At 38.9% G+C, this 22,395-nt stretch overlaps 1 protein-coding gene across 3 annotated transcripts in view; it reads right to left on the reverse strand.

Annotated features, from left to right (window-relative positions):
* RBM6 (RNA binding motif protein 6) overlaps nucleotides 1–22,395 on the reverse strand; it is a 109,372-nt gene that overhangs the window by 71,577 nt on the left and 15,400 nt on the right. For all 3 annotated transcript variants that reach the window (XM_059076790.2, XM_067044161.1, XM_067044162.1), the window contains exons 2-5: nucleotides 16,480–16,586; nucleotides 11,157–12,435; nucleotides 9,606–9,695; nucleotides 8,320–8,389 (exon numbers count right to left, since the gene is read on the reverse strand). In XM_059076790.2, the coding sequence (XP_058932773.1) occupies nucleotides 8,320–8,389; nucleotides 9,606–9,695; nucleotides 11,157–12,435; nucleotides 16,480–16,523 (1,483 nt within the window). In that variant the 5' untranslated portion in view covers nucleotides 16,524–16,586. The remainder of the gene's footprint in view (nucleotides 1–8,319; nucleotides 8,390–9,605; nucleotides 9,696–11,156; nucleotides 12,436–16,479; nucleotides 16,587–22,395) is intronic.

Consider the following 22,395-nt stretch of genomic DNA (forward strand, 5'->3'; position numbering starts at 1 on the left):
AAACTCAGGGGACATCACTTTATTTGCTGATCTCTCTGACCAGTGATTACCTTCAAGCATTCACCTAGGTGTTATTCTCTTTTAATCCTGTTGCCTCTAAAAGTTGTCAACCAATTTTCAAGAAGGCTTATTTTTAAAAATTGAGATGTAATTCACATACCATAAAATGCAGTAGTATATTCACAAAGTAGTGTAATTCAGTAGTGTATAATTCAGTAGTATATTCACAAAGTAGTGTAACCATTACCATCAAATAGTTCCTAAGAGGCTTGTATTTAAATTAGATAGAAGACCTAAGTGATAACCTAAGTAAGAAACATGGAAGTAGGGAAAAATTGCTTTAATTTACATTCTGAGGGTAGAGAATGTAAGCTACAAAGGGTGAGTAGAAATCAGATGTTCTGCAAGGGGAAAGTTAAAGGAAGGAGCCAATGTACTTTAAATCCCATAAATAGTTTTTATGGATGGCCTCTATCTGCCTCCCATTGAAGTTAACTGTATAAATGACTTTTCCTCCCTGGACTGAAGTTGGGACTCAATCAGGCTCCTGCACTATGCAGGCTGATTAATGACTCTTTTCTTCTTGCTACTCCATCAGAGGGAACTCTTCAGCGAATTCTTCTAACTACCAAAAGGCACAGGAAGCCCCATATAGCCATATACAAACTAAGATTCAGTCAAAGCCACCTAAGCATTTGACCAAAAAGACAAGTGAGGACTATAGAAGCCAGAAGCAATTCTACCTAAAGAAGAGTGAGGAACTCAGAAAGGCAGTGAACTGACACAGGGCTATAAACAGAGTTCAAACACCTTCTGCATTTCAGAGAGGCAAACTCCATCTCAGCCAAATAGTTCTAGGGAAGAGAATATAACCTGCCAATTAAGGCATCTGCTCATCACTGTCATGCTATACTGTCACCTGTCTGTTCTACCTACAGATGTCCTGTGTGGTTTAGACAGAGACCTCCAATGCTACATAGTCTACCAACCAAAAACTGCCAAGCTGGTGGTCCTTGCTTCTGAATAAAGTGATGCCTTGGGTTGTGAAGGATGTCCCATTCTCAGATCCAGATTAAGACTCTATACCCAGGACTTCCCTCGTGGCACTGTGGTTAAGAAACTGCCTGCAAACGCAGAAGACACAGGTTTGAGCCCTGGTACAGGAAGATTCCACATGCTGAAGAGCAACTAAGCCCATGCACCACAACTACTGAGCCTGTGCTCTAGAGCCTGTGAGCCACAACTACTGACCTGCGTACCTAGAGCCTGTGCTCCGCAACAAGAGAAGCCACTGCAATAAGAAGCTCTAGAGCCCGTGAGCCACAACTACTGACCTGCGTGCCTAGAGCCCATGCTCCGCAACAAGAGAACAACGAGAAGCCCGCGCACCACAACAGAGTAGCCCCTGCTCGCCACAACTACAGAAAGCCCGCGCACAGCAACGAAGACCCAACACAGCCATCAATCAATCAATCAATCAATCAATTAATACCATATTAAAAAAAAAAAGACTTGACACCCAAAAGCCCCAAGGAAAGGTATCATGCAGGGAGCCCAATAAAAAAAGTCAATAAAAATATTAAAACTTCCCTACCAGGGCTGCAAACTACCACTAACCATCCTTACTAACTTAAGGGGTTTTAATAAGGAAGCTTAAATTGAAAAATAAGCCAGCTCCCAGAATAGAAAATGAGTTTCATCTTAAGTGTTAGGAAAGTTAACTACCCCAAAGAAAAAGATTAAGTAAAACCAGAAATTCTAAAGTCTTGCTTTCCAAAACAGTACTGGGATTCTACTTTAAAGTCAGCAACAAACCCTCAAAAGTACCCAGCCCTGACCAAGCCCTGAAAACATACTTATATCCTCTTAGGCTACCCCTCCCCTTACTAGGTGACAGACCTAAACTCAAACTTCCCTTTGTCACTAAACCTTAGCGCCTTACTGCTCCTATAAAGTCTACAGGGACCTCAAGCTATCATTCCCAATAGTCCAGTGAGCCCCTATTCTGCAGTAACTACCACACCACCTAATGAGGTTCAGAATACATCATCATCAGAGACAATTTGCTCATGTCTCTGCTCATGGTACTTAGCCAAGTTGTCCATTTCCAGAGTCTACACCAAGGTAATCTCTCAGGAGAGGTAATCCCTTAAAGTGAGGGTAAGAGTCACAAAACATCCATATTCTCTAACAGGACCTTCTACTCAAAGTCTTTGGGGTGGGAAACGTTAAAAATGAAATAAACAAGACCAATCCCCAGGTAATGCCAAGGATGACTAAAATTAACCCTAGTTCCAGCACCTCTTCCCAGTTCACCTGATCCCTCTAGAACTGCACCACAGGATTCTTCTCCAGGTGTACTGTTCTCCACTCAGCCATAGAGTCCATCCACTGCCTCCACAAGACCCACCCAGCCCTAAAAAGTGCCTCTTGGCTTCCCAGACATTCTTATTTTTAAAGCTCAGCCACCTTTCCTTAAGGCTCATCTGTAAACACCCTCCCCAAATGTGGTACCAAACCCAGTAAGTCTCCTGGCTGAAAACATCTTCTGCAGTTTTAGAGATGTGACAAGTAAGTCTGATATTTTCTGATTGGTCAGTGTTCCCCTAAGAACTAAAAGTTTTACTTGTTTATTCTGTAAGTGCCAGGAAAAAAAAAAAAGCAAAAATGTGTATTTGCAATTTCCAACTATAATTTATTTTTTCTAAATGACGTTGAGCTACTCCATCTGGAATACCATAAACTATGCATGTTTTGTATCATCAGTGTCAACCCATTTCACAATGGATTTCTGCCCCTAAACTGAAAGATCCTCTCAGAGTTTTCTCTTTTCTTAAGGAAGTAACTTCTGTTTTATCAACACAGAGGTAAAAACTCAAACCATTTCAATTGTGAGAAATGAAAGGATATGAGCCTGTTCCCTTAATAAATGCAGAGAGCCTCTGACACTTTCAATATACCCAAAATGTTAGGGTACAAGACCAAGTGACTAGGTTGCCACAAATGCTTACTTCCTAAGAAGAAATTTCCTTCACCGGGTCACAAAAACTGTGTCCACTCACTATATGAACACTGACAAAATCAAAGCAAGATATTGCGTCTTCCTATTAACACCACCCTATTAACCTTCTAACTTTCTGACACTACTTAATGAAGCAGTACTAAAATAATTCTGTAGCACTTCAGTTTACTGTAAGAGAGTTAACTTTCTATGTCAGAGACTTATTAGGAAACATAATCCATAAGCTATATTGTTTTTACTTAAATGATACAAATTCCTTTGGGAAAAAAAATCACAGCAAGCTTTATACTGTCAGTATTCAAGTCCATCTAAAAATCAATAGCAGTTCTGTCTGCATTCAAATATCAGAGAAACACTGTGAGAATGAGAACATCTACAACCATTCCAAGACCTCTGGAGGAAGTATGCTACATAAACAGAAAGAACAACTAAGAACATAAAATAACATCAACACTACTCCAGTTCCTGCCCCAGATCTGTACAGCAGAACTGATATCAGTAGGCAAGGCCCTGCCATGGGCTCCTAAGGCACATACGCATTAGGCTTTTCTACTTACAGAAGGTCCACTTGCTTACTGTCTATTTTAAATGGTGCAAAAAAGTTCTTGAATAAAGACTATAAACAAATAATCTAATGCAATCATTCTCACAATTCAGGGTGCATCAAAAATCGCATGGAGGGACTTCCCTGGTGGCATGGTGGTTAAGACTCCACACTCCCAATGCAGGGGGCCCCGGTCTGATCCCTGATCAGGGAACTAGATCCCACATGCATGCTGCAACTAAGAGTTCACATGCCACAACTAAGGAGCCTGCCTGCTGCATCTAAGATCTGGCACGACCAAATAAATAAATAAATACATAAAATAAACATTAAAAAAAATCGCATGGAGGGCTTGTTAAAGCAGAGATTGGTAGGCCCCACCCCCAGAGTTCCTGATTCAGAAGGTCTAGAAAGGAGTCTGAAAATATGTACTTCTAACAAGTTCAGAGGTAGTACTGACACTGCTGGTCCAGGATCCACTCTGAGAACCACTGCTCTATAGTTTGTTGACAGAAATAGTTCATTGTAGTCTTTATCTTGCAAGATTTCTGCTGATTGTTTAAAAACAGGATACATCAGATTTATGTCAGTTTTCCACATTTTTATTGGAAATAATTTCCAAGTTACAAAAAAAGTTGCAAGAACAGTACAAAGAACACACTCATATGCCCCATTACCAGTTTCATCTATTGACACATGTTGTCATATCTACTCCCTTCCTTCTCCATATTCATCAAATATTTTTTCTAAACCCCATGAGAGAAAACTGCATATATCATGGTCCTTTACTTCTAAAAACTTCACTGTGTATTTCCTAAGAATAAGGATGTTCTCTTACATAACCACAGTAGTTACCAACTTCAGTGAATTTAACATTGATACACCGCTGCCACAGTCAATATATAAAACAGTTCCATTATGCCCTCCAATTCCCTTATGCTTCCATTTTACAGTCAACTCCTCTCCCAATACCTTGGCAACCACTATCTTCTATTACTATAATTTTGCTTTTTCCAGAATGGCATATAAATAGGATCATACAGTATGCAGTATTTTTAAAAATTATAATCAAATACAGAGAACATAATATGCACCATTTTAAAGTGTACAATTCAGTGACATTAAGTATATTCACCATGTTATGCAACCATCACCACTATCTAGTTCCAGAAGAACATTTTTATCACCCCAAAAGGAAATCCCATACCCATTGAGCAGTCACTCCCCTTTTCCCTCTTCTCCAGCCCCTAACAACCACCAAACTACCCAATCCATTTTCTGTCTCTACAGATACGCCTATTCTGGATATTTCATATAAATGCAATCAGACAATATGTGGTCTTTTGTGCCTGCTTCTTTCACTGAGCATAATGTTTTCAAGGTTCATTCAAGTTGTAGCATGTATCAGTACTTTATTTCTTTTCAGGGCAGTATGTAGCCTTTTGAGTCTAGTTTCTTTCACTTAGCATAATGCCTTTGAGATTCATCCATGTTGGTACATGCACACAGTTTCATCATTTTTGCTGCTGAGTAGTATTCTATTGTATGTGTATACCAGAGTTTGTTTGCTCAGTCACCAAAAGACATTTCATTCCTGATTCTTTCCCCAGGAATATAATCATGTAAGTCAAGGAACTTTTACAGCTAAAAGGGTTATTATATATTTGCACATGGCAATAGAAAAACTCAAACGTACATAATATGTGTAGGTTCACAGTCCCTTATCTGCAATTCCAAAATCCAAATATCCCCTAAATACCAAGATTTTGGTAAATTTTCAGTGAAGTCATTTGGAGATAAATCTTGACCTATATGCTACACTTAGTTTCTTTATAATCATCTTCTTAGTGAGAATATTCATTTTGCTGCAGAAGTATTACGTCTGATACACATCCCACTGGGAGAAATAATTCATGTATGAGCTATGTACCACATTACCTTTCTATATTCAAAAAAATTCATAAATTCATCTGACCCCTCAGATTTTGGATAGAAGTTGTGGCCCTGTACTTACACAGCTCTAAATGAGACAAAAATTAAACTGATATTACTTGAGTCAGTGAAGAGGCATTAATGTTTTCTCTGTTACAGACTAGCTCCCCAATACATCAACTAAAAGGATGAACTCTACCCCATAATCTCCTTCTTATGATCAACATCCATCCTACATGGTCTCTGCAGGTTATCCTAGCCTAAAAAATTGACTGCCATTTATAAAAGACACCATTTCTACTAAAATTCACACAAAACCTTTGAACAAGTAAATGTTAAAGTTCTCAGAACATCTGATTGTTTCAAGGTATGTTCTTCAGCAGATACATAAGAGTGCACGGCTGTGAAACCTAAACTACCTTTTAATGCACCTCACCTGAAAGGAGACCACAGCTGCTCTCCATATACATTACTCCACATACACCACATTATTCATTCCAGGCATGCTGGGAACCCATCAGGGCCTGGCAGAGTGTCAAGAACTGGGAAAACAGGAGGGAACAAGACAGACGAAGCTCCTGCTATCATGGAGCTAACTCTCTGGTGAGAGGAATAAGACACACAAAACCACTGAGAAAAATATCAAAGTGATAAATCCTATGATGACAAACCAAGATACAATAAAAAATGACTGAGAAGTGACTTTATATTGGATGGTGAGGCAAGGCCTCTGAGAGTTGAAACTGAAGCCAAGAACTAAACCCCAAAAGACAAGTGAGGATCAGTGGGAAGAGCAGTGCAAAGGCCCTGACAGAGAAAGAAGTCTTTATTTGCCAAGGACTAGAGAAAGGCTCAGTGTGGCTAGAGTATAATAAGAAAGGTGGAGAGCAGTATGGGATGAGGTCAGACAAACAGCCAAGGGCAAACTCATGCAGGACTGTGTACGTCAAAACAAGAAGTGGGAATTTCTTCCAATTAAGATGGAAAGGTGTTAAAGGGTGTTAGGCAGGGGAATAACAGGATCTGACTGATAATTTAAAAAGCTCATTCTACTTGCCACAGAGTGATGTAATATGGATAACATGGGACTGGTAATCCAATCCATTCATTTTAAAAGGTGTATATATATATGTATATATATATACAACACACACACCTATATATATATATATACACACATATATGTATGTGCATATATATTTTTTTATTACACTATCACTTCATATATTAAAATGCCAAGAAAAGTGCATTTCCTGAAAGCTGATTTTTTTTTTAAACCACTGTCCTATCTTGAATGATTTCACATGTGTATCAATATCTCTGGTGTGCCAGCTACAATTTTTAATAGCTACCACAGCCAGGAAATTTAAGAACTCCCTCTGTGAACCGTGTTAAGTTAATGTAGGTTTTACTCTGCTAATAAATCTGACAATACACACAGAAAGTCAATGACTACTAAAGAAATGGAAGAATTGCAATTGCTGCTATTTAAACATCATGACATGTCTTTTTCCTAAAAATACCAATACTTAACGAAAGCACTGTTCATGAAACAAGATAAAAGCTGAAATTATTGCCCTATGAGTCAAAAAGCAACGGCAGCCTATAAATTCTATTTTTAATTCCCAAAGTTAATAGTAAATCAAGAAAGTCTGTATGAGACACATGCCCCTCCCTGCCAAAAAAGTGGTGTGCGAGAACAACATAACTACTCTTAGTCATGTTTTCACAAATTTAGAGTTGACATATTTAAAACAAAGAAACAATAGCTTCCTGAGAAATAATGCTTCTGAGTTTGTTGTCAAATTACAGAAAAAAAATTTCTGTACTTAGCTCAAACACCAGATTATTTCAAGCACAAAAATTTATTTTTGTGGATAGTTTTCCTCTGTAGAACCAATCGAAAGAAGCTATCTAGTTAATGCAAAAATTTTATTCCATGGTAAACTGTTTAAAAGTAAACTATCTACTCAAAAATATGGCTTACTCTTACTTGAAGAGTTCTTTAACATAAATTACTGAAATTCTAAGTTTTGTGAAAAGACTAATGCTCTACTTCTTCAATTTAAAATTCTGCAAAATAGATCACTTAAATATTACCTTTATTTTTAAACCATTTCATATGTGTAGTCCTAAAAATACTGGTCCAATACTTTGAGTGCATGGCATTTCACTTTTGATTACTTTTTCTGTAATAAGATTTGAAGAAACTGACCAAACTTGGTACTCTAAAATACTAGGGGAGGATATTCTGAAAATCTAATCTGCAGTTCAGACCACAGAACAGAGGTCAAAAAGAAAGCTCTTCTGGATCTATTCATGGGTTTCAACAAAATAGTTGTTGTAGGAGTCTGTTCGCAGAGTAAGACTAAAATTTCAAGAAACCACTAATTTGTACAATTTCTCTGGAAAGTTGAAAATTCCACGCTGAAGAAATGAAATGTAAAATTTTACATATAGTAAGATAATTAAAATCTTACCAGGCCCAAACGTAAACATTCCACCACCATGAAGAACACAAGCAATAAGTTAAATGATTTAATTATATAAAATATATTTGGGGACAAATGCTACAACACTCACTTTATATCTCACAGGCACTCAGAAGAACTGGAACATGCATCCTTATTGCCCATGTGTGGACAAACATCCACAAAGAACTACTGCTAACACTAAAGCTGGCTGTTATTTGAAGGCATCAACAGGAGACTTCTGAAAATCTTAACTATGGTTTCTTAAAAAAATTTTGAGTAGCACAAGATGCAGAGATCTGACAAAGTTTCTTCCTAACCCAAGGCTGCATGCAAGTCATGAAACTCACCTGTGTTATACTCCTTCAACTGCAAGTCCTTTACAGGCATGCCATCAGGAGTCCGAAAGGCATTAAGAATCTGCAAAAATATGGTATGTACAGTAATGATACACATCATAATGAAATATTGATTATTATATTTCCCCTAGTGGCTTTTATTCTACATAATTTAAAGCCATGATTACTTTACAAAGGCAAAACTGAGCCATACACACTCCAGGCATTCAAAAACTGCTGAATAAGTAGAACATAATTATTTAAAAATTCTCAAGTACATAAAAAAGGCAGAAGAGCATAACCTCAAGGACTCAAGCTCTGAAATCAGACTGCCTGTATTCCAAGCCTCTCCTGCTCATGTGCTAGGTAACCTTTCAGCATCCAGATTCTCACCTTTTAAACATAAGATGATGCACTGAGCTCTTTCCAGTCCAGGGCCATGGCACCTGAACTCCCTCAGCCTGGTCAGTTCTTCTAAATGGACTGTTCTCTCACTTGCATTCAGGCCTGGGCTCAAATATCACTTCCTCAGTGATGTCTTCCCTAACTACTCAATCTAAAATAGCCTATACCCCAATGATGCTCTAAAACCTTACTTTAGTTTCCTTCAGGGCATTTATCACTGCTATATCACTCAGTGCCTAGAACACTGCCTGGAATACAATAGTGCTTAATATTTGGAATGAATGAATAAAGAGTATGTGTTTCATAGGATGTTGTGATAATTAAATGAACTAATGCTTGTAAACATCACACAATGCCTAATACAGAGTAAAGCACTGTTTGCTCTGGTTGTTGTATATTCTGACCAAACTCTTCCTTAAGGTCATCCATAGTTTAGTCACCAAGTTCTTTACCACTGAGGAGTTAGGCAGCTCCCAGTTTTTACTACTGTCAATAAACCACATCTTTATGTATCTTTATATAACTGCATCTTGGATCATCCCTAAAGGATGATTATCAGGTCTAAGGACAGCAATCATTTCTCATAATTTTTTTTTTTTTTTAAACAAACCTCATCTCAGTTGAGTACATGTGTAACTGGTGAAAAATGAATGAGCTCTATGGCTTATACCAAAGCCAATTTCCTGGTTTAGCTACTGTACTACAGTAATACAAGATGTTGACACTGGGGGACGGGGTGGGAGAAAGCTGGGTGAAGGATAACCAAGATTTCCCTGAATATTTCTTTAAGTTTTCCTGGGAATCTACAATTTTTCAAAATAAAAAGTTAAAAAAAGAATTTTAATTGATGAAAAGAAAGGAAAAGGAAAAAAGAAAAAGAAAAAAAGCCTTACCTCTTCTTTTGCTGCATTTTCAGGCACCCCATTTAATCGAATAAGCTTGCTTGGTTTCTCCTCACTTGGGCCAGTCCTATAATCTTGATCCTTGAATCCAGAATAAAAATTATTTTAGAAACAAATACATGTTAATGCGCAAAATGAAACAACATGAAATACAGGTACTCAGGATCAAAAATCAAAATGACTTACATTATATGAAGATATGAAAAATTATAACTATCTCTATTTTTCTGAGTTCCAAAATTTGATTTCTTTCTTTCTTTTTTTTTTTTTTTGGTGGGATCTTAGTTCCCCCACCAGGGATTGAGGGATTCCCCAACGGGGCCCCAGCAGTGAAAGCACTGAGTCCTAACCACTGGACTGCTAGGGAATTCCCCCACAATTTGATTTCAAATTATTAGAATACAAGTGTGCTAAGATCTGTGCTCATTGAGAGAATTTTGAAATAGTAAAGCAGAAAATTAAGAGAAACAACATTGAATATGACTTTTATAAACAGGAAAAAAATCATCTAGATTCTCAAAACTAAAATTTTCTTTTCCTGAATGAGAAAACAGCAAATAAATAAATAAAACCAGATGTCATTTATCAAAGATGTCATCTATAAACAAATTCCAGAACAGTCAAAAGGTGTCATCTGACAATATAACTTAACAGTACAATTCAGAGAAATCTGCATTTTCCATATTCACAAAAGTCTCAGCTCTAACTGATTCTCTTTCATTTCAACAGTTATAAAAAGGGTTTAACTTTTGGGAAAAAAAGTCTCCTATAACTACATGACCACACCTCCCAGTTATGCCTACTCTCCTGGCATAATTACAAATAGTGTCCCCTTTTACTCTTAAAAGTGTCCTGAATCGTCAGGTAGGATAAAAAAAAAAAAAAAAAAAAAAAAAAAGTGTCCTGACTTGAACAATAAATTATATGGCCATCCAGCTCTAACATTCTCAAAATCCATTATTTGGTTAGCATGTCTTAGAATTACTGTCCAAAATATCAGAAACTTCAGTAGAGATGGGTAATACCTATTTTAAAAGATAGTACTTTCAATGTCCAACTGCAAACATAATTCTCCTCGCTTACATTATATATACATTAGATTATACATTATACATACAGAAATTCAACATTTAAGTCAATTAAGTTAGCTTCAAGAGAATACTTGCAACATTAACATCACCTCCTCATAACTAGGTATTCTCTAAATGAGTTTAAATAAGAAAATGAACCTTAAACAGCCAGAGGCCTGACTATGTAAGAGTCGAGAGAACCAACTCCCAAAGACAAATACTTTCAAACTAAATTATCCCAAAGCATTTCGATCAGTACCATCAAGCAAAATAATGAAGAGACACACAACAAAAATATGATCTGAACTGATGGCCCTTTCTCTAGAGATGTACACTGAATATAAATCTTGCTTTTTAATGGCTGTACAAAGTTAAGACTTAGGACTAATGGTCCTGGACTCCACACTTCACCCTTCAGAAAAGTCTTATGAAAAAGCAAAATTCAAAAAAGCAATCTACTCCATTAACATACCTGAAGGTCCCGTTGGGCATCTTGGGAAGTTTTGCCCTCTGGAAAAGACTTGCTCTGGCCATAGCCAAATAGCTGGCTTCCTGGAAGCCTGTGATCCACATCACGGTACTCCATGCTTCTGTAATCAGTGTCTTGCCGGCCAAGGAAGTCCAGACCACCTTCTCCTTTAAACACACCAGCATCCGAACTCTGTTGTTCAGCTCCAGAAAGCTGTGACTTGTCCTGGTCTTGAAGTGGACTTTGGCTGGTCTGAAAGTCTGGTGGAGACTCATGTTCAAAAGCTACACCTTGTGTTTCTCCTTCTCTTGTTTCTGAATGCTCAAATTCTCCCTTCTGAATGCCAAAAGCAGGCCTTTCTGTCGTATGGTCATGTGCAGATTCTTCTCTCTTGTTCACATTCATACCAGAATGTTCTCTATCTTGTGTAGAGGGCTGAATGTAATCCAAAATATTTGGATCCACAGAGGGCATCTCCCTATCTTTAAATTCCATACAAGGTCCCACTTCTCTGCCCCTAAAATCCTGATCAGTCCTGGACCGGTGTCTACCTCTGAAATCTGAATGTGGTGTATCCCTGTCCCTAAAGTCTAGATCACTAGTACCTGAACCTCGGCCTCTAAAGTCCATCTGTGTTCCGTCTTTGTCCCTGAAGTCCAAATCAGATACATCTCTATTTCTAAAATCAGAACGGGACTGATCTCTGGCCCTGAAATCCAAATCTGATAAATCCCTTCCCCTAAAATCTGCATGGGATCCATCCCGGCCTCTAAAATCTAAATCATAAGTGCCCCGGCCCCTGAAGTCAGGTGGAGGAGCATCCCTACCTCTAAAGTCAACAGTATGAGCATCCCTGTCTCTGTAGTTCATGTGAGATGTCTCCCTACCTCTATAATCCATAGAAGTACCATCTCCACCCCTATAGTCCATAGGTGGTCCTTCTCTATCGTGAAAATCCCCAGAATGTATGTCCCTACTTCTGAAGTCCAACTGTGATGAATCTCTGCTCTGGAAATCAGAAGATGAAAAATCTCCCCCCCTGAAATCATGTCCAGGTCCCTCCCCTCCTCGATAGTCACCATGCTGTCCGTCTCTAGCTCCATAGCTGAAAGAATGCTCCTCTACATTTGCAAAGGGAGGCCCCGAATGCCCCTGGAAATCAAAGGGAAGTGAATCTCTGCCAGGAAAGTTGCCAGAGTGTCTCTCTTGAGCATGACTCTTAAGGGGAGGAGGAGGATAATCCCTGTTCCACCCGGGAGCAAACCTTTCTTCTTGGCTCCCACTGTAGAAACAAAGACAGTGTTATTCATATTGTCCAGAGAGTTTGAAATCTACACACCAGCATATTCTTCTCTAATCACAGCACATTCTTCTGTAAACATTTTTTTTTTTGGCAGAGTTCTGTAACAAGGTCCTAGATCTGCAGAAAACAGCAATGTTTTGCTATTTTAAGACGAAGTGGCGTAGTAAACTTTTATATTCCCATTTCAGAACACGAGGAAAGTCAACACAAGGTTTTCAACATGACTGCTGCAGAAAAAGCTTTCACCCAGTCCTGCAACAGGGAAAATCCGCAACACCAGATAAGCTAGCAATGGTGACACTCTACAAAAATTTCCATTTCCTATAACCAGGGAACTTAGAATTCCAAGATCAGCATGATGATTCCTATACATCAGAAAAATCAATGCACTGTAAATTTTATACAGTAGGTTTCCGGAGGTGTCTTTCTCATTGATGCATACAGGAGTAACATTCCAAAGTATTTGATTACAGCCACAGTATGGACATCACCCAGTCAGAATGGATGCAGGCCCAAAATGAAGAAACATTGGCTGTAAATCACTAGGAGTACACCAGTGTTCACCAGCTGAGCATCAGCCCTGGCTGCACCTAAATCCTAGTTCTACAGTGGCTCCACCTAGAACTGTTCTCACCTGTGTCCAATTATTGTAACTACTCAAGGATATCTCAGAAGGCAGCATGAATCATGCCACAAAGCATGTGTTAAGTTGACTAAACCAAGCAACAGCATCCAGGAACTTAATACTGAAAGGGACCTAGAGAGAGCATTAGGCCTTCAAGCATTATCACCAGGTCCCCAAAAAAGAAGCTGATTTTCTAGATTCTAATGACTCATCTAATTTTTCATGGTAATACAATATATTTTAAAATAAGCATAGTAATAAATTCACATTCTCAGTTTACAGAACTCAACAGATAAATGAGAATTGGCCCAATCTTTCACACTACCTAACTTCCTCCCTTTGTCTTAAGCTCCAGACCATTTTATATGTTTTGACTTTGGTAAAAGATTAGGGAATTTAAATAGGCAATTAGGTACCTAGGATACTGAGCTTGAAGGGGAGGGGAGAGAAGGGCATGAGAAAGGAAAACATGAAATGATCTGAATGGTTACCTGCTTTTTAGCAGTAAAACAAAAGTACTAAGAGATCAAGTCCAACTCAGTTCTCTCCTTCCAGAATATACAGGTTCTATTACATGACCCTTCTGAACTCAGACTGCACTGCTATAGAAAGATTCAACAGACAACTGCTTCTGGGTTACTCAGTGTAAGAGAAACAGTTACAATGCCAAATCCTTTCCAAAAAGTAATAGGAATTTAACAATAGTAACCTAAACAGTTGAATGATGCATATGTAATGGACTTTCAGAACATGGCAACTTCCATTAGCTCCTATTAACATTAGTTATATCTATGGGGTTCATCATAAGAGAAGCAACTTTAAATGTTCTTCATAAATAATACAATATAACACTAAAATTAAGACATTACCACTAATTCTGGTGTCACCCATATTTAAAATCATTCAAATCCCAATAGTTAGGGACTTTACTGGTGGCGCAGTGGTTAAGAATCCGCCTGCCAATGCAGGGGACACGGGTTCGAGCCCTTTTCCAGGAAGGTCCCACATGCCGTGGAGCAACTAAGCCCGTGCGCCATAACTATTGAGCCTGCGCTCTAGAGCCTGCGAGCCACAAAAACTGAGCCCACACGCCGCAACTACTGAAGCCCGCGCACCTAAAGCCCGTGCTCCACAACAAGAGACGCCACTGCAATGAGAAGCCTGTGCACCGCAACAAAGAGCAGCCCCCACTCGCCGCAACTAGAGAAAGTACGTGCGCAGCAACAAAGACCCAACACAGACAAAAAATTTTAAAAATTAAAAAAAAAAATCCCAATAGTTAGCTTGCAGGAAGACTTAAGCCTCAGCAGACACAAACAGGCTGAGTGCTGAGGTAGCTAAATCTACATGTTCTCTGACCAGAACACATCCAACAGTGTCTTTGAATACTACCCTAAGGATTACCTTACCCTCTTAAGTGGAGAAGATCAAAGAGATCTAGAGTAACCACTGTACTAGGGTTCTTAGAACTGTATTTTATGTAGACTATTCAAGAAACACTTCTATTAGTATAAAATAGTGGCTATGAAAATCATTTTCAACCAAATTTTTAAAAATTTTAAGAAGACGAGTTGTTAAAATAAATACAAAATTATTTTCCTGCAAGATAGCTTTTTCACGCAAATTAGTCCCCTCAAAAGTTATGCTATATAAACTATGTTTCTTTCTGGTCAAAGATCTTAAAAAATAGCATGTAATGATTTCTTTTTAAACTAAAATTAAGGTGGGGAAATACAATTTTAAATAAATTCAAAGAGAAAATGTTCTGAAAAAAATTTTTAAGTGACTCAAAAGAGCTAAAGTTACCTAACATTCCTGAAGGCTTACAGGAAACAGCCTTACTTACAAATAATTATCCATAATAAGTAAAAAGGAGAGATTTTTAAATGTTAAAGTACAAACTCACTAATCTACACTAGGGATCTGCAAACTTTTTCCATAAAGAGTCAGACAGTAATTACATTAGGCTTTGCAGTTTCTGTCAGAACTATTCAACTCTGCCATTGCAGCATGAAAGCAACCACGGACAATTTGTAAATGAATGATCAGGGCTATGTTCCAATAAAACAAAAAGAAGCTGCAGGCTGTACCGCTTGTTGTTGTTGACCACTGATCCAGACCTTAATATTTTGAAAGGAAAAACATAACCAGCATCACCACCACTGCTTTAATTTAAAGACTGCTAAGCAGAAAGTAAAGACCCCTTTATTCATGAAACTAGTTTTACTAAATATTATATGGATTTTTAAAAACTTAGTTCTCTCCCTAAATTTTTCACTGGAACCCCAAGCTTCAAAATAATAAAACATCTGTTGAATTTGCACAAGAAGATCGTGCAGACTGCCAATCAAAACGAAAATTTACTAGTAACAGAAGTTTCAATTAGAACATAATTTTTTTTTTTTGCCACACCACGTGGCTTGTGGGATTTTAGTTCCCGGACCAGGGACTGAACCCAGGCCCTTGGCAGTGAGAGTGTGGAGTCCTAACCATAACCACTGGAGCATAATTTTTTTTTTTTTTTTTTCGGTACGCGGGCCTCTCACCGCCTTGGCCTCTCCCGTTGCGGAGCACAGGCTCCCGACGTGCAGGCTCAGTGGCCATGGCTCACGGGCCCAGCCGCTCCGCAGCATGTGGGATCTTCCTGGACCGGGGCACGAACCCGTATCCCCTGCATCGGCAGGCGGACTCTCAACTACTGCGCCACAAGGGAAGCCCCAATATTTTTTAATGTATAGCCTTAAAGGTCATATTTATTTGCCATATACCAACTAAAGCCATAACAATCATATTCCAATGCAAAAGTTTTAAATACCATCATCAGTGTTTATTATACTGGCTATAAAAACTTAACTCCCCACAAATCTAAAATATAATCCATTTACAACTGAACGGTACCACCTTCTCCACTTATCTTTGTACCTAGTAACCCTTAAAATTGAAATGCAGTTTAGAAAATTGCACTGAGTAATTTTTCTTTCTCAGCACTTTTTTTGGTAGCTGAAACACAATGTGTCACAGGAAAGACAGAGCTCTGGATTCTAGACATAAATTACTGAATTTAATGAAACATTTACATACATTTATAAACATTTATGTACATTTTTCACTAGCTTTCCTTGTTAATCAAATATGTATTACTTTGTTAAAAGAGACAAAAAATATTTTTAGAAATTGGGGGATTTCGTTAATGCTTTTAAAAATGCTAAAACACAAAACACTTGGCATGCTGGGTATTTAGTCTCACAATCACTTTAGAAATGACTAGAAAATTTTTAGTTTCTATTTTTAAAAAATCAGAGCAATTTCTAGAAAATATCTCTCTTTATGGTAGGCCAAAAATGTTATACTGTATCATTAAGATACTGACATTTCAATGTTCAAATTTTGAAACTTACCGAAAAGGTCCTGTTCTGTTAGCAGATCGAGAATCCCCCCACATCTCTCTCTATGTCAAGAGGGTCCAATAAGTAGATCCTTGCTACCAAACTGGTTATCACAGTACCTGTACAAAACAAATCACAAAAAATGAGTACATTGGAACATGAAGTAAAGACTAAACCAATTTCCTCCTGTTTGGCTTATCAGGGACCACATCAGCAGGTACACTTTTGGAAGTCACTTTTAAACATTTACATATTAATTTATAGCAAGAGAAATACATTTTAAATTTAAAATGTGCAGTCTAGGGCACCATCAACTTCTCAATGTACTAAGAATGCTTCATAATATATTTACTAATTTTTCTGGCACCCATTCTATCTTCCTTTTCGGAAACAGCACGTTAGCATAAACACCACTCTCAGTCTGTGCGGCTGATCCTACTCTATTCAGCCTGGCCAATCAGAATAGTCTATTACTGGGACTTCCCTGGTTGCCCAGTAGTTAAGACTCCAAGCTTCCAATGCATGGGGCACAAGTTCAATCCCTGGTGGGGGAACTAAGATCCCACATGCCAAGCAGAGCAGCCAAAAAATAAATAAAAATTAAAGAAAAAAAAAGAAAGAAAGAAAGACAAGAATAGTCTATTACCTCACTACAGTGATTGCTTTGAAGACGGGCATGTAACCTAAGGCTGAGAAGTCATCACAGGACCTGTGCTCCAGCTACTAAAAAAGAGGCCAACTTTTTTTCTTTTTTGGCCATACCACGAGGCCTGTGGGAGCCTAGTTCCCCGACTGAACCTGGGCCCAGGCAGTGAAAGAGCCAAGTCCTAACCACTGGACCACCAGGGAATTCCCAAAAAGAGGCAAACTTTTATGACCTTGGATTTGGCAATGGTTTCTTACTATGACAACAAAAGAAAAAATAGGGTTTCCCTGGTGGCGCAGTGGTTGAGAGTCCACCTGCCGATGCAGGGGACATGGGTTCGTGCCCCAGTGCGGGAAGATCCCACATGCCGCAGAGTGGCTGGGCCCGTGAGCCATGGCTGCTGAGCCTGCGTGTCTGGAGCCCATGCTCCGCAACGGGAGAGGCCCAAGTACCACCAAAAAAAAAAAAAAAAAAAAGAAAAAGAAAAAATAAAGTAGACTTCATAGAAATTGAAAACTTTTGTGAATCCAAGTACACTATCAAGAGAGTGAAAACACAATCCACATGTCAGCAAAACAGCAGACTGAAATTCCAAAGCCTCATTCCTGAAACATCAAAAAACAAGCAGTCTGAACCAACTTTGTTGTAGCTTTAGAAAACAGTCAAAGCTCTACAACAACCAAGTGAACACTCAGTCAAGAAAATGTCATCCTCGGGACTTCCCTGGTGGTCCAGTGGTTAAGATCCCGCGCTCCCAACGCAGGGGGCCTGGGTTCGATCCCTGGTCAGCAGGACTATATGCCGAATGCTGCAACAAAGATCCCACGTGCCGCAACTAAGACCAGGAGCAGCCAAATAAATAAATATTTTTTAAAAAGAAGAAAAAATGAAAAAGTCATCCTCAAAATAATAGGAAAGTTTTGTGGTGTTTTTACTGATCCTTGCCCCACCCCCACCCCAGCATGGCAGTGGTTTCTGTCTTGAAAGCAGCCCAGTTTTCAGCTCCCTCCCTAAACCCAAAGGAAATCTGATTTGTAAATTATTGTGTACATCTGTTCTAATCTGTATGGGGGCTATCTGAAGGACTGATGTAAGGTACTTGCCTCTGTTTTACCTAACTCAGAACTCCGGGGGGAAAAGCCGGCAGGCACTGCTAATAAAAGCTGCAAAGCAGACTACAGACTCACAGATATGGAGAGGATGGGGTGAAAACACTTTGGGAAGTTAGGACATTCCAAGGCACCATGTATATGAGAAAATTCAGAACACCACAAGCATACCCAGACACATGATCAGACAAAACCTGAGAAGACTCTAAGCTTTCACCTCAGGCTGATCTCTAGGTTCAGAGCAAGCCTAGCTAAGTGCTGAAGGAATGGCCCCAGCACAGAATCAATCTGCAAAAACAAAGAGAGGTGGGTTTTCTTTCTCTTATTTTTGTTGGTGTGTTTTTTGTTCATTTTTGTTTTATTTGTTTGAGCTCCTAGCATTCAAGGAAATCTTGGTTAACACATTAGATGAACAAAGGCTATAGGTGTCAGTGATCACACTTAACAAGGAATACAGCCTTTGCAAAAATGGTATAGGAAAAGAATTCTATATCTAGCAAAATTCTCCTTCAAAAATGAGAAAGAGGGACTTCCCTGGCAGTCCAGTGGTTAAGACTCTGTGCTTCCACTGCAGGGGGCACGGGTATAATCCCTGGTCAGGGAACTAAGATCCCGCATGCCACTCGGCATGGAAAAAAAAAAAAATAAGGAAGAAATTAAGACATTTCCTGATAAGCAAAAGCTGAGGGAATCTGTTACCAGTAGATGGGCCCTGCAAGAAATGCCAGAAGTTCTTCAGGTTGAAATGAAAGAAAGCCAAACAGTAACTTGAAGCCATATGAAGAAATAAACATCTTCAGTAAAGATTAAAAAAGCAGGAGTAATTATAAAAGCTATTATTATTGTAACTTCAATTTTTAACTCCAGTTTTTACTTTCTACATGATTTAAAAGACAAATGCATAAAAAACAATTATTAATCTAGGTTAATGGGAAACAATTTATAAAGATGTTATCTGTGACATCAGTAATAGAGGGAAGGGGGACTTCCCTGGTGGCACAATGGTTAAGAATCTGCCTGCCAATGCAGGGAACACGGGTTCGACCCTGGTCTGGGAAGATTCCACATGCCACGGAGCAACTAAGCCCGTGCGCCACAACTACTGAGCCCACGCACCTAGAGCCCGTGCTGCGCAACAAGAGAAGCCACCACAATGAGAAGCCTGCTCACCGCAACCAAGAGTAGTCCCCGCTCGCTGCAACTACAGAAAGCCCGCATGCAGCAACGAAGACCCAACGCAACCAAAAATAAATAAATGAATAAATTTATTTAAAAAACCAATTAATCTAGGTTAATGGGATACAATTTATAAAGATGTTATCTGTGACATCAATAACAGAGGGAAGGGGGACTTCCTGGTGGTGCAGTGGTTAAGAATCCGCCTGCTAGTGCAGGGCACACGGGTTCGAGCCCTGGTCCAGGAAGATCCCACATGCTGCGGAGCAACTGACCCCGTGCACCACAGCTACTGAGCCTGCGCTCTGGAGCCCGCAAGCCACAGCTACTGAGCCCGCGTGCCACAACTACTGAAGCCCATGTGCCTGGAGCCCGTGCTCCGCAGCAAGAGAGGCCACCACAGTGAGAGGCCTGCGCACCGCAACGAGGAGTAGCCCCCGCTCACTGCAACTAGAGAAAGCCCGCGTGCAGCAAAAAAAGACCCAATGTGGCCAAACATACATACATACATAAATAAATAAATAGAAGCAATGGGATAATATATTTTAAAAAAAGATTCAAGGAAGGAAAGGAACAGTATAGAAGCACAGTTTTTGTATGTTATTGAACTTAAGTTGGTATAAATTCAAATTAAATTGTTATAACTATACAATGTTAAATGTAATTCCCATGGTAACCACAAAGAAAATATATTTAGAATATACACATAAGAAAATGAGAAGGCAATCAAAACATTTCACTATAAAAAAATCAACTAAACACTAAATAAGACAATAATGGAAGAAATGAAGAGAAAAAAAGCTCTAAGGAATATAGATTACAAATAGCAAAATGGCAGAAGTTCCTCCTTATTAGTAATCACTTTAAATGTAAACAGCTTAAAATCTTCTTCTCAAAAGAAAAGATTGAAAGGGCTTCCCTGGTGGCGCAGTGGTTGAGAATCCGCCTGCCGATGCAGGAGACACGGGTTCGTCCCCTGGTCCGGGAAGATCCCACATGCTGCGGAGCGGCTGGGCCCGTGAACCATGGCTGCTGAGCCTGCATGTCCGCAGCCTGTGCTCCACAATGGGAGAGGCCACAACAGTGAGAGGCCCGCATACCGCAAAAAAAAAAAAAAAAAAAAAAAAAAAAAAAAATTTAAAAAATTAAAAAAAAAAAAAAAGAAAAGATTGGCATAATAGATTAAGAAACATAATCCAACTATACGCTGTCTACAACAGACTCGCAGTAGATCCAAAGACACAAATAGGTTGAAAGTGAAAAGACAGAAAAAAATATTCCATGCAAATAGTAACCAAATGAGATCTGTGGTGGTTATACCAGTATCAGACAAAACAGACTTTAAATCAAAAAAGGTACAAAAGCCAAAGGATATTATATATTAATTTAAAGGTTAAAAAAACACAAGAAGATAAATCATAAACATTATACACCTAATAACAGACCCTCAAAATATATGAAGCAAAAACTGAAAGAAACTGAAGGGAGAAGTAGACAGTTCTATAATAGTTGGAAACTTCAAACCTCACTTTGAATAATGAATTGATCAACCAGAGAGTATATAAGTAAGAAAATAGAGAACCTAGCACAATAAACCAAACACATCTAACTGACACATACAGAACACTCCACCCAACAACAGTATAATCACATCTTGTCAAGTGCACATGGGATATTCCTCAGAATGGACCATTTGCTGGGCCACAAACAAGCCTCAATAGATTAAATAACCATACAAAGTATCCTCTAACCAAAACAGGATAAAGTTAGACATCAATAACATAAGGAAAAATTCTACTGTTTTCCTTCTACATACATTTTTGTGTGTGTGTGTGTGTGTGTGTGTGTGGTACGCAGGCCTCTCACTGTTGTGGCCTCTCCCGTTGCGGAGCACAGGCTCCAGACGCACAGGCTCAGCGGCCATGGCTCACGGGCCCAGCCGCTCTGCAGCATGTGGACAAAATTTTAAATGCATATTACTTCTGACTTTCTAGTTCCTCTTCTAGGAATTCATTCTCTAGAAACTTACAATGTGAGGTGACATGTTTACAAAGGTACATAGTGCAGCACTGTTTGTAATAGCAAAAGATTATAAAATCTAAATTACATCAACAGGGCTTCCCTGGTGGCGCAGTGGTTGAGAGCCCGCCTGCCGATGCAGGGGACATGGGTTCGTGCCCCGGTCCGGGAGGATCCCATGTGCCGCGGAGCGGCTGGGCCCATGAGCCATGGCCACTGGGCCTGCGCATCCGGAGCCTGTGCTCCGCAATGGGAGAGGCCACAGCAGTGAGAGGCCCGCGTACCACAAAAAAAAAAAAAATAATAAAAAAAAAATTACATCAACAGAATATATTTGTACTACTGAAATACTATGCAACTCTCAAAAAATGAAATAGCTATGTTAATTTATATAGGATAAACTATTATATATTAAGTTTAAAAATATGTGCAAAATATTATTTGTAATATGGTATCATCTGTGCAAAATAGAAAAGAACACATACCACAAAGTTAGGGGACTCACATTTCCTGATTCTAAAACTTAACTACAAGCAGCCTAAATGTCCACTGACACATGAACGGATAAAGAAGATGTACTATATACATATACAATGGAATATTACTCAGCCATAAAAAAGAATGAAATGCCATTTGCAGCAATATGTAGATTATCATTCTAAGTGAGGTAAGCCAGAAAGAGAAAGACAAATATCATATGATATCGCTACTACACGGAATCTTAAAAAAAATGATATAAATGAACTTATTTACAGAACAGAAAGCGACTCACAGACATAGAAAACAGACTTATTGTTACCAATGGGGAAGAGGGGGTGCAGGGAGGGATAAATTAGGAGGTTGGGATTAACATATACACAATACTATATATAAAATAGATGACCAACAAGGACCTACTGTATAGCACAGGGATTTTTTAATAACCTATAAGGGAAAAGAATCTGAAAAGGAATGTGTGTTTGTGTGTGTGTGTGTGTG

This window comes from Kogia breviceps, chromosome 10, assembly GCF_026419965.1.
Source record: "Kogia breviceps isolate mKogBre1 chromosome 10, mKogBre1 haplotype 1, whole genome shotgun sequence".
Classification (NCBI taxonomy): domain Eukaryota; kingdom Metazoa; phylum Chordata; class Mammalia; order Artiodactyla; family Physeteridae; genus Kogia; species Kogia breviceps.